At 49.0% G+C, this 12882-nt stretch overlaps 1 protein-coding gene across 4 annotated transcripts in view; it reads right to left on the bottom strand.

Annotated features, from left to right (window-relative positions):
- Nucleotides 1-3847: 3847 nt before the first annotated feature.
- The window catches only part of fam151b (family with sequence similarity 151 member B), a 32305-nt gene continuing 23270 nt past the window's right edge, over nucleotides 3848-12882 (bottom strand). For all 4 annotated transcript variants that reach the window (XM_072516182.1, XM_072516179.1, XM_072516180.1 and 1 more), the window contains 2 exons: nucleotides 4694-4829; nucleotides 3848-4073 (listed from right to left, as the gene is read on the bottom strand). In XM_072516182.1, the coding sequence (XP_072372283.1) occupies nucleotides 3908-4073; nucleotides 4694-4829 (302 nt within the window). In that variant the 3' untranslated portion in view covers nucleotides 3848-3907. The remainder of the gene's footprint in view (nucleotides 4074-4693; nucleotides 4830-12882) is intronic.

Raw genomic sequence — 12882 nt, 5'->3', positions numbered from 1 at the left:
TACCCGGACCTCCTCCGGTTTGTGGCCACACTTGACATCGGGACCTCATACAACAGCCTAAACCACCTGACAAACCCCTCCCCAAACCTCTTCAGCACCTCGCACAGGTACCCCCATTCTACCCTATCGAAGGCTTTCTCAGCGTCTATCGCCACCCCTATCTCCGCCTCCCCCTCACTCGCCGGCATCATGATAACGTTTAAAAGCCTCCGCACATTCGCGTTCAACTCCCTCCCCTTCACGAACCCCGTCTGGTCTTCGTGGATAATCTGCGGCACACAATCGTCAAGGCTACGACCTTCGCCAGCACCTTTGCATCTACATTTAGCAACGAAATCGGTCTGTCAGACCCACACTGCAGGGGATCCTTGTCCCGCTTCAGGATCAAGGAGATCAGTGCCCGGGACATCATCGGGGGCAAAGCCCCCCCGTTCCCTTGCCTCATTGAAGGTCCTAACAGCAGGCCCAACAGGTCCATATATTTTTTATAGAATTCGACCGGGAACCCGTCCAGCCCGGGTGCCTTCCCCGCCTGCATGCTTCCTATCCCTTTGGTCAGCTCCTCCAGCCCAATCGGGGCCCCCACCAGTTCCTCCTCCACCTTCGTAAACCTCAATTGGTCCAGGAAGCGGCCCATCCCTCCCTCCTCCCGTGGGGGCTCGGATCGATACAATTCCTCATAAAAGTCCCTGAAGACCCCATTGATGCCAACCCCACTCTGCACCACACTCCCTCCCCTGTCCTTAACTCCCCCGATCTCCCTAGCTGCGGCCCGCTTCCGAAGCTGATGCGCCAGCATCCGGCTTGCCTTTTCCCCATACTCGTAAATCGCCCCCTGGGCCTTCCTCCACTGCACCTCCGCCTTCTTGGTGGTCACCAGGTTGAATTCAGCCTGGAGGCTGCGCCTCTTCCTCAACAATCCTTCCTCGGGCACCTCCGCATACCTCCTGTCTACCCTCACCATCTCCCCCACCAGCCTCTCCCTCTCCCCCCGCTCCCTCCTCTCCTTGTGGGCCCTAATGGAGATCAGCTCTCCCCTAACCACTGCCTTCAGCACCTCCCATACCATCCCCACTCGGACCTCCCCATTATTGTTGGCCTCCAGGTACCTCTCTATACTTCCTCGGACCCGCTCGCTCACCTCCTCGTCCGCCAACAGCCCCACCTCCAAGCGCCACAACGGGCACCGGTCCCTCTCCTCCCACAGCTCCAAGTCTACCCAATGCGGGCCGTGGTCCGAAATGGCTATCGCCGAATACTCGGTATCCTCTACTTTCGCTATCAGCGCCCTGCTCAAAATAAAAAAGTCGATTCGGGAATAAGCCTTATGGACATGTGAGAAGAATGAAAATTCCCTAGCCCCCGGCCTTGCAAATCTCCAAGGGTCCACCCCTCCCATCTGGTCCATAAACTCCCTCAGCACTCTAGCCTCCGCCGGCTTCCTACCCGTCCTAGACCTGGAGCGATCCAGTGCCGGATCCAGCACCGTGTTAAAGTCTCCCCCCATTATCAGGCCCCCCACTTCCAAGTCTGGGATCTGACCCAACATGCGCCGCATAAAACCCGCAGCGTCCCAATTCGGGGCAGACACATTGACCAGTACCACCCTCTCTCCCTGCAGCTTACCACTTACCATTACGAACCTACCGCCATTGTCTGCAACAATGCTCGACGCCTCGAATGACACCTTCTTTCCCACCAAGATCGCCACCCCTCTATTTTTGGCATCCAGCCCCGAATGAAACACCTGACCTACCCACCCTTTCCTCAATTTTACCTGGTATGCCACCTTCAGGTGTGTCTCCTGGAGCAGAACCACATTCGCCTTCAGCCCCTTCAAGTGCGCGAACACGCGGGCCCGCTTGACCGGCCCATTCAGTCCCTACATTCCAGGTTATCAGCCGGATCAGGGGGCTACCCGCCCCCCTCCCCCGCCGACTAGCCATAACCCCTCCTCGGCCAGCCACGTGCCCGCACCCCGCGCCCGGCCCGTTCCACACGGCGGAAGACACCCCCCACTCGCTCCAGCTCCCTCTTGACCATAGCAGCAGCAACTCGATTCCTCCCCCCCCCCCCCGCCCCCCCCGGGCTAGGACCCATCCTGGCTGTTTTACTCCCATTGCACTTCCGTAAGTCAGCTGACTCCTGCTGACCCCGGCCACGCCCACCTCTCCTTCGACTCCTCCCATTGTGTGACACACCCTCCTCTTCCGTTCCCCATCCGCAGGCTCTCCCCCTCCCCCTTCCATCCTAAGCGCGGGAAACAACCCTCGCTTCCCTGCCCCTCCAGTCTTCAGCGCGGGAAAAAGCCCTCGCTTTCCACCTACCTGGCCCCACCACCTCTGATGCAGCTCCTTTTACAGGCCCAGTCCCCTCACCCCTGACTCGGGCCTCCCCCTCCCCCGCGGGGCCCCATCTCACCGCCGGCCATCCACACCTGTTCCATTTGCTTACCCCCCTCCAAGAGCCCCCCTGACCAACCCAACCAAAACAGTGCCCAACCCGCCCTAACCACCCTCACCGACCAGAAAGAGAAAAACACAAAGAAAAATAAACCAAGAGCAAAGGACCTCCCCTCAAAAAGTAACATATCAACCGCAGTCCCGAAACGCCCATCCCGACCCTCAATCTGTGTCCAACTTCTCGGCCTGAACAAAGGCCCACGCCTCCCCCAGAGACTCAAAATAATGGTGCCGGTCCTTGTAGGTGACCCACAGTCGCGCCGGCTGCAACATGGCAAGCTTCACCCCCTTTCTATGCAGCACCGCCTTCGCTCGATTGTACCCGGCCCTCCTCTTCGAACCTCCGCGTTCTCCCACATGCTGCTCCTCTCCTTCTTGGCCCACCTGAGCATGCACTCCCGATCAACGAACCGATGAAACCGCACCAGCACCGCCCGCGGAGGTTTGTTAGCCTTGGGCCTCCTCGCCAGCACTCTATGGGCCCCTTCCAGCTCCAGGGGCCCCTGGAAGGACCCCGCTCCCATCAGCGAGTTCAACATGGTGACCACATAGGCCCCCACGTCCGGCCCCTCCAGCCCCTCCGGGAGGCCCAGAATCCGCAGATTCTTCCGCCTTGACCGATTCTCCATCTCCTCTGCCATTTCTTGTGGAGCGCCTCGTGCGCCTCCACCTTTACCGCCAGGCCTAAGATCTCGTCCTCGTTGTCGGAGATCTTTTGTCGAGCCTCGCGGATCGCCACCCCCTGGGTTGTCTGTGTCTCCAGCAGCTTATCAATAGAAGCCTTCATCGGCTCAAGCAGGTCCGCTTTAATCTTGCTGAAGCAGCGCTGGATACCCTCCTGTTGCTCCTGCGCCCACTACATCCACGCTGCCTGGTCTCCGCCCGCCGCCATTTTATTCTTCTTCCCTCGCACCTTCTTCGGGTCCACCACCACCTTTTTAGTCGCCCCGCTCCTGGTAAAAGTCATATACTATCGGGGAATTGTTGTAATCTCCTTCCCACACTGGGAAAAGTCGAAAAAGTGCCGTTGGGGGCCCTGAAAAGAGCCCAAAAGTCAGTTTTTGCGGGAGCCGCCAAATGTGCGACTTAGCTCCGCATAGCCGCAACCGGAAGTGAAATTCTATGATTCTATTAACACTGTGGCATATCCATCAATAGTCCTATATTCTGCTGAGGTCTCTGTGCTCCTCCAATTCTGGCCTCTTGTCCATCCCCAATTTTAATCACTCCACCATTGGCGGCCTCATTTTCAGCTTCCTATATCTCATACTCTGGAATTTCTCACCCTGCCCCTCTCCTTTACAATGCTCCTGAAAAGTGATCACTTTCTTGTCCTAATGTCTTTTTATATGGTTTGGTGTCAAATTATATTTGATAGTAAGAAGTGTCTTGTGATCTTTTATTGCCTTAAAGATGCCATATAAATCAAGGCTGTTGTGAAAATGTTATCTCTGGTCTGTGGATTTCATGTCCACTGCCTTCCTTAATTCACTGTTTTGAGGTTCAAAAAGATCAAAGTAGATTCTTGACTTGTCAAAGTTTTCTCTGATATACAGCATATCTTCCACACTGTACAAATCTCCTCTTGTTGTCCACACGGTCAGACTGTACCTGTATTAAAACCAGATTACTCAATTAGAATAGACTGACAATATAGGCAGGTTAGGTTGTCAATAAAACAGATCAAAACAAAATAATATAGAACAAACTTGATAATAAGTTGCTTAGTGCACGGTTTATGCATCTAGAATGTGTTGCGTTGATTCAATTATCCTTAGCACATGTCTGATTATGTTTTGTCGCTATCACCCTCTATGGGTTAAAATCAATATTCTGGGGCAGCACGGTGGCCTAATGGTTAGCACATCTGCCTCACGGCGCTGAGGTCCCAGGTTCGATCCCGGCTCTGGGTCACTGTCCATGTGGAATTTGCACATTCTCCCTGTGTCTGCGTGGGTTTTGCCCCCACAACCCAAAAATGTGCAGAGTAGGTGGATTGGCCGTGCTAAATTGCCCCTTAATTGGGAAAAATAATTGGGTACTCTAAATTTTTAAAAAATAAAATAAAAAACAAAAAAATCAATATTGGAAATTTGTTTCCTCTTTCCCATCATTTTTTCCAAACAGGTTTACAAGTTAACTACATAAATAAAACAAGAGAAAAATGGAAAATGCTTGAAACCTGCTTCAAGAGACATTAAAAATTTAGTTGACCTGAAGAATTTTTTTACCTTTCTGACTGCTCCAGTAACCAATGTAACTGTGGCCAGGATGGGCGAACCAGTGCTGCTCGAACTGGGAATGTTACTGGCTGACAGAGTGTCCGACAAATTTGTTCCATTTCCTTCACCATCTCCCAGGTGTAGCCTGTGTGTAAAGTAAGTCCATATTTAAAGATTTCTTTCTTTGAAGGCCAGTTGATTGCTGGCAGGCAGCAGCGAGGGAGATCATGTGGATTAGGAATGGAACGGGTGGGTTGGTGGTGGCACCGGAGCAGGTGAATAAGGTGTTTGAGGACTTTTATAGGGGCTTGTATAAGTCGAAGCCACCAGAGGATGAGTCGGAGATGAGGGAATTTCTGGAGTGTCCGGAGGTGGGGGGCCGGTTTTGAGGAACCATTGGGATGGAGAAAGTGCAGGCAGTCATAGGGAAGATGGCAGTCGGGCAAGGCACCGGGGCCGGATCAGTTCCCAGTGGAATTTTATATTCGATTCCTGGCTTGGTTCACTGTCTGTGTGGAGTCTGCACGTTCTCCCCGTGTCTGCGTGGGTTTCCTCCGGGTGTTCCGGTTTCCTCCTACAGTCCAAAGATGTGCAGGTGAGGTGGATTGGCCATGATAAATTGCCATTAGTGTGCAAAAAGCTTAGGTGGGGTTACTGGATTAAGGGGATAGGGTGGAGATGTGGGCTTAAGTGGGGTGCTCTTTCCAAGATCCGGTGCAGACTCAATGGGCCGAATGGCTTCCTTCTGCACAGTAAATTCTATATCTTCCCCTACCAGCATTCTGCAGACACCGCTCCCTCCATGATGTTACTTACAATGAGTGATTGTGGTATAAGAATCACTCCGGACTGTTCTTTAGGTTCAAGTTATTTTATTTCAGGCCTCTTCCACAGAACTGCATAAGGAGTTCAACCCCTAAGGTGTTGCAGCAGTCGCCACTTATAATACAATCAATGACGCAGGTTATGCGAGCACATCTCTTAACAAGGTAATTGCCACACTGATTAGTAGTACATTGACACATGACATACACTAGAAGAAGAATCTTTATTGTCACAAGTAGGCTTACATTAACACTGCATGAAGTTACTGTGAAAAGCCCCTAGTCGCCACATTTCAGCACCTGTTCGGGTACACAGAGGGAGAATTCAGAATGTCCAATTCACCAAAAGCACATCTTTCGGGACTTCTGGGAGGAAACCGGAGCACCCGGAGGAAACGCATGCAGACACGGGGAGAACGTGCAGACTCTGCACAGACAGTGACCCAAGCCGGGAATCGAACCTGGGACCCTGGCGTTGTGAAGCAACAGTGCTAAAGGACAAAAACAATCTTTGAGTTTGTTCTCTCTCCCCGCACCCCCTCCACCTGAGTCAGGCCACCTTTTATTCTTTTAATTCATTCTTCTTCTGCATTAGGCCAAATCAATCCCTATTCTCACCTGGTTACTCCTCAGCCTACCTTCTCTCCTACCATCTGTCCAGGACCAAACCCCGATGAGAAATCCAATAGCTTTCTTCAGTTGCTTCCCATGGGATTGTCCTCTGTGTCCAATGTTCTGTCCTGACAACATATACCCCATTCTCCATGGTTTGGCCAGCAGCTTCTCAACAAGCTCCTCTGCATCCCACTTGCACTAACCTCAATGGGAGATCAGCAATTGCCATCCCCTTTGTATTTTTCCACTTAAATCAGCTGGGAACACACTCCTAGTGAATCAGATGGTTACAAACCAATAGAGGGTTGGTAGGGTTCCGAAAAGAATAAATGTATATCTGAAGAGCAAAGCCAAGGGTTAGTGCAGAGTAGCAATTTGCATAAAACCCAAGCATATTGTTCAGGAAGGGGCAGACCGTTTAATCACGGTATTAGGGATGTTAACAACTAAAGCTGAATTAATGGCATAAATCGAGATAAAAGAGTTTGATTAGTAGGCAATTTTAAGCAAGGTGACCAATGTTGAGAACTAATCACTCCAGGGTAACTGACCTTTAGAAATAATAGGCAAAACAGAAAAGGAGGTGGGGTATTCCTAATAACAAAGCACAAGATAAAGATATTACAGAGAAAGGATCATACCCCAGAAAACAAAAGCATTGTTATTTTGTAGTTCTGCCATACTGATTCAAAAGGCAGAAAACTGCTTGAAATAGTTTATAGTCAAGCAACAGCCTAACATAGTCATAACTTACAGATCACATCCTGGACACCACCACCATCATCCTTGGTATGTCCTATGCCACCAGCAGGACTGACCCAGAAGCTGAGTGGTACATAGTAGGGTGGGAGTTGCCCTGAGAGTCCTCAACATCGACTCCGGACCTCATGAAGCTTCATGATATCAGGTCATACATGGGCAAAGAAAACTCCTGCTGATGACCATGTACCACACTGCTCCCCGCTCCACCCCTTCACTCCTCAGCTGATGAATCAGTGCTCGTTTATGATGAATGCCACTTGGAAGAAGCACTGAAGATGGCAAGAGCACAGAAGCTACTCTGGGTGGGGGACCTTCAATGTCCATCACCAAGAGTGGCTTGGTAGTGCCACTACTGACTGAGCTTGTAGAGTCCTGAAGGGCATAGCTACTAAACTGGGTCTGTGGCTGGTGGTGAAGAAAGCAACAAGAGGGAAAAACATACATCCAGTTCACAGGAGGAGAGGGCAATGTGCATACCAGCCAGTTCCTTTGTGCTGTTTTCATCTTCGTGAGAACAGAAAATCCAACTTCACACCTGCAAGTCATTGTGAAGGGCAATAGCAACAAAATGTTTGTTTTACTCAGCATTGGATACTCCTGGGAGATACTACTCAAGAATGCTGACAGCTTCATGGACTTTTGGCGTGTTTTTAATGTGATGTCACAGGTCAGGTACAGCAGCTTAGTCTTTTATTTTGGAATCAGCTGTAATGTTTACAACTGACTCTGGGGTCTCAAACTCAAAAGGAATTTTTCACCCACTACATTTTCAAAATCTGAAACTTCCTCTCTCATTTGCCACTACTACCCTGCTTATATCATACATGGGCTTTGCGTCAGCACAATTGATTATGCTTTACCTCAAGTAATCGTTGAGTTTCTTCTTTGTAGGTTGTTAACCAGAGGCCCTGGAGCTCTGTACAGAGCTAACACTGGCACTGCTCTGTCCTGCCGTGGATTTTTCTGAGCCGCTCTCTCCAGCAGATTAAGATGTGAGATTCTGGCCAGTAGATACACTCTGCCTGTGTGTCTCTGGTCGTCTCTTCTTTGTAAAAAAAACAAATCATCTTGACTGCCCTTTTGCCTTGCTTGCTAGCAGCTAAAAAATGAAAGTCGCTCTCTAATTTTGGTTCCAAAAGGACATACGTATCGGACACAACGTCAAGTGAATATGCAGGACGCATGACCTGCTAACTGCTGCTGCTTATGGTCAGAGGACTGCACACAGCATCATTTTGTTCTCATTTAAAAACCGGTAGAAGCCACCATTCTCAATTTAAATGCCGTTAGTGGCTATTGGGCGCTTCATGATTGGGACCACCGCGGCCAATCGCTCCGCAAACCTCCCTGCATCCACCCTGTCAAGTCCTGTTAGGATTTTATAGATTTCTACGAGACAAGAGTTTCTGGCTAGGAATAATCTCTACAGGAGATTCCTGCCATGATCATTGCGTAGACGCGATGTATACCATCCAGATCCCGGGATAATGTCATCTGGAGGAGACATGTGGATGACCTGTTGGCATGAGAATCAATCCGTTGGAGATAGAACCTGCAGTGAATCTGAATTAAACTGTACAAGGTTCTGACCTGAGCCTTAATGAAACCCAGACACTGACAAAATTGGTTGAGGAAAACATCACCACAATTTCAGACCAAGCACGGATTCAACCTCGAGTTACAACGTTGACACCGGTCAAAACAACCACTAACAGCATTCATACAAAGTCGGAAATGCCAGAGATTACAACAAGTGCCAAGAAGCAGAAGCATGAGGTTCGCCATCAACCATTCAGAGAATGATGAACTCCAAACTGTCTGACTTACTGATTATTGTTGTTTGATTATTGTTGATGTTACACTTGCTTAAAATTGTTGGGGGTGGGTGTTCAATTTAAAGGGGGAGGAAATGTTACGTATTTATATTGATTTCTGAGAAACAGTACTGAAGCTGCCTGAACACTGTATAATATATACATGACATCACCGGAATGACGTACTAATTGCTTGCGTGGGTAACTGTGCAGAGTAAAGAAGCAGCCTGTACTGAAGACCTCATTAAGAAAGTTCCTTTAGTTTGTCAGCATCCGTGCTTCTTAACAACAATCCTGTGGACACAACACTTATAGTCTTTTTGGGTCACCGTTAAGGCAAATGGAATTCCAAACATCTAGTGAGTGATCTAACTATAAAAGTTCACGTGCTCTTCGCTTTTATACTATTTCAGGATTTTTCAAAGTGCGGGTCGCATTTCTGATGGTGGGTGTGTCCAGCACCAGTAGTCACAGTCTGAGGACACTTAGGACAGAGTTGAGGAGAATTTTTTTCACCCACAGTGTTCGGCCTGTGGAATCCGTTATCACAGGAAGTAGTTGAGACCAAAACATTGTATGTTTTCAATAAGCAGTTAGATATAGCACTTAGGGCGAAGGGGACCAAAGGATATGGGGGGAAAAGCAGGATTAGGCTATTGAGTTGGATGATCAGCCATGATCATAATGAATGGCGGAACAGGCTCAAAGGGCTGAATGGCCTCCTTGTACTCCTATTTACTATGTTTCTATGTCCTTGGCGGAAGACACAATATTTTCCTTTGTTTTTCCACCGCTCGGTCTGACCTTGTTGCTTATTTTGAACAATTTATTTTTGGAGGTTTCAATAAGCCGAATGCCAAACGCAACTGTCGCTTCATCATCAGTAATGCTGGAGAGATTTTTGTTGTTGAATGAGCAGTATTTCTCGACACGAGTTGGAATTGATTTAGATGTTTGGTCAACGAACCTTGTTCTTTGATTGTCCTTAATGTGTGCTTCAAATGTTCTGCTAGTCCTTTCGTAACAGGATGGGACCGGGCAGACTTAAAATGTTTCAAATTCTTGAGACGAACTAAAGTCTACTATCACTCACTAATTGTTCAGTAAATCCAAATCTACTAAAGATTTCTCCTAACTTTTCGATTGATTTTTCTGATGAAGCTGACTTCATTATGGTGACTTCTAGCCACTTTGAATCCCAAGTGCCGACTGTCATCCTTACTGGCTGCTTGTCCAGCAGTGGAGTGACCCAGTACCTATTCGGAGCCCCAGTAATGCCTCGCACATTCAGTGACAATTTGTCCTGAGATTGTGAAACGTCTCGTTCCTCTCAACCCCTTTTCACAGCATGACGCTTTTTCTTTTGTTCAGTTTCCATGCCGCTGCGTTCTCCTCTTGCTTATTATTTTTGCTTGAACTTGTTTTTTCTTCCGGTATGCACACGCGATGTGGTCTTTTTCCACAGCTTCTGCATACAGAAGCTAAAGGCTTTGGCCAATAGTGTGCTTGCAGAATCTCTTATGTCTTCGTGTCTGGCTTCTGCGGCTGCATTAAACTTCTGAGCAGATTAAAGCTTTTCCCCCCTCCCCCCATTACACTCAAGAATGTGGGAATTCTAAAATCCTCTGCGATGTTCCTTGCACCAGAATTGCACAACTGAATGAACTGTCTTTGCACATCTGTGGCATGCACATGTTTATGAGTTTCGAAACGCTTAAGCACCAACTCAACCAACATTTTGTGCATCAAAGTACTCAAACTCAGTTGCTGAGCTTCTTTTGCTGTCACCTCCATTAACACAGCAATTTTCATTGCCTGTTCCAGGATATGGTCACTCGCGGTTTACAACCATTTCTGTATTGCCTCACTTCTCAGACCACAGACCAGTTTGTCCCGAATTGTATCATTTAATACATCACCGAACTCAGTCGTCTGCAAGCCCTTTTAACACAGCCACAAATTGTGCAATTGATTCCCCTTCTTGACTACGTTTGTGAAATCTGAAACGCTTTGCAACCACTAAAGGCTTTGGCCAATAGTGTGCTTGCAGAATCTCTTATGTCTTCGTGTCTGGCTTCTGCGGCTGCATTAAACTTCTGAGCAGATTAAACTTTTCCCCCCTCCCCCCATTACACTCAAGAATGTGGGAATCCTAAAATCCTCTGCGATGTTGCTTGCTTGCACAAAATCGTCAAAACGTTCTGTAAAGGAGCTCCATCGATCCGTATTTTCGTCAAAGGGTCCAATGGCACCAAAAGCACCCATTTTTTCCTTATTAACAGAGGTTCCCCATTTGCACGCTTTGCAAAGTTTTTCAGCAGTTACTTGTTTTTCCCTTTGAAAACAAGGCACAACCTGAACTTCAGACTGTTTCCTTAAACACCCCCAGCTCCAATGAAAAGTTGCCATAGTCCCAGATTATCATAGAATTTACAGTGCAGAAGGAGGCCATTCGGCCCATCGAGTCTGCACCGGCTCTTGGAAAGAGCACCCAACCCAAGGTCAACACCTCCACCCTATCCCCATAACCCAGTAACCCCACCCAACACTAAGGGCAATTTTGGACACTTAGGGCAATTTATCATGGCCAATCCACCTAACCTGCACATCTTTGGACTGTGGGAGCAACCGGAGCACCCGGAGGAAACCCACACACACACGGGGAGGATGTGCAGACTCCACACAGACAGTGACCCAAGCCGGAATCGAACCTGGGACCCTGGAGCTGTGAAGCAATTGTACTATCCACAATGCTACCGTGCTGCCCTTAGATGACAAAAGGCTGTTTTTCCCTTGGAGAGGGGAGAGCTGACTGGTGGTGATTTAACCTGAGGATCACCACACCTCAGGCGAGGGGCAATGTTTGGCTCACTATTGGCCAAAGCCTTTAGCTTCTGTATGCAAAAGCTGTGGAAAAAGACCACATCGAGTGTGCATACTGGAAGAAAAAACAAGTTCAAGCAAAAATAATAAGCAACAGGAGAACGCAGCGGCATGGAAACTGAACAAAAATGTTGAGAAAGTGGGCCTTCATGAATAACCTCTGCAGTACTGGAATTGAACCCATGCTGTTGGCCTCATTCTGAATCACGTACCAGCTGTCCAGCCAACTGAGCTAATTCTTTTGTTACAAGCACAACAAAAGAAAATCTGCGAAAGGCCTTCGACAGAGTTGAATGGAAATACCTCCTCGAGGTACTGGAACGGTTTGGGCTATGAGCGGGGTTCACTGCTCCTGTACAGCGCCTCAAGACGAGCGTCCAAACTAACACCACCAGCTCTGAATACTTCCAGCTACAGAGAGAAAGACAGGGCTGCCCCCTGTCCCTACTCTTGCTCGCGCTAGCGATCAAACCCCTGCCGATAGCCTTGCGGGATGCGAAAAGCTGGAAGGGCACCGGAGAGGAGACAGAGAGCACAGTCTCATTCTATGCAGATGACCTGCTCCTCTATGTCTCGAAACAGATCTCGGGCTACAAACCTAACCTGGGCAAAAGTGAGCCATTCCCAGTGAACCCAAATGGGGAAGGGGCAGAGCTGGAGTGGCTCTCGTTTAAAATGGCCCAGAACAGATTCCATTACCTGGGGTTCTAGATGGCCAGAGACTGGACACAGATCCACAAGTGGAATCTGACCAGCCTGGTGGAGGAAGTAAGAATTCCCAAACCTACACTGCAAAGAAGGAAAATCACAGGGGGCTTGGCTTTACCGAACCTACAATACTACCACTGGGCAGCCACAGCAGAAAGCGTGAGGGGATGGGTACACGAACCCGACACAGAGTGGGTACAGATGGAGGAGACCTCCTGTAAAGGAACGACCCTCCGGGTCCTGGCTACAGCAGCACTCCCATCCCCCTCAACAAGATATGCAACAAGCCCAGTGGTAGCGGCTATACTGAGAACATGGGCCCAATTGGGCAGCAAGGTAGCATAGTGGTTAGCACAATTGCTTCACAGCTCCAGGGTCCCAGGTTTGATTCCCAGCTTGGGTCACTGTCTGTGCGGAGTCTGCATATTCTCCCCATGTCTGTGTGTTCCCTCCTGGTGCTCCGGTTTCCTCCCACAGTCCAAAGATGTGCGGGTTAGGTGGATTGGCCATGCTAAATTGCCCTTAGTGATTTAGGGGGGGGTTACTGGGTTACGGGGACAGGGTGGAGACGTGGGCTTAAGTAGGGTGCTCT

The sequence above is a fragment of the Scyliorhinus torazame genome, chromosome 9, assembly GCF_047496885.1.
Source record: "Scyliorhinus torazame isolate Kashiwa2021f chromosome 9, sScyTor2.1, whole genome shotgun sequence".
NCBI lineage: Eukaryota > Metazoa > Chordata > Chondrichthyes > Carcharhiniformes > Scyliorhinidae > Scyliorhinus > Scyliorhinus torazame.
This window is presented reverse-complemented; position numbering and strand designations above follow the sequence as displayed.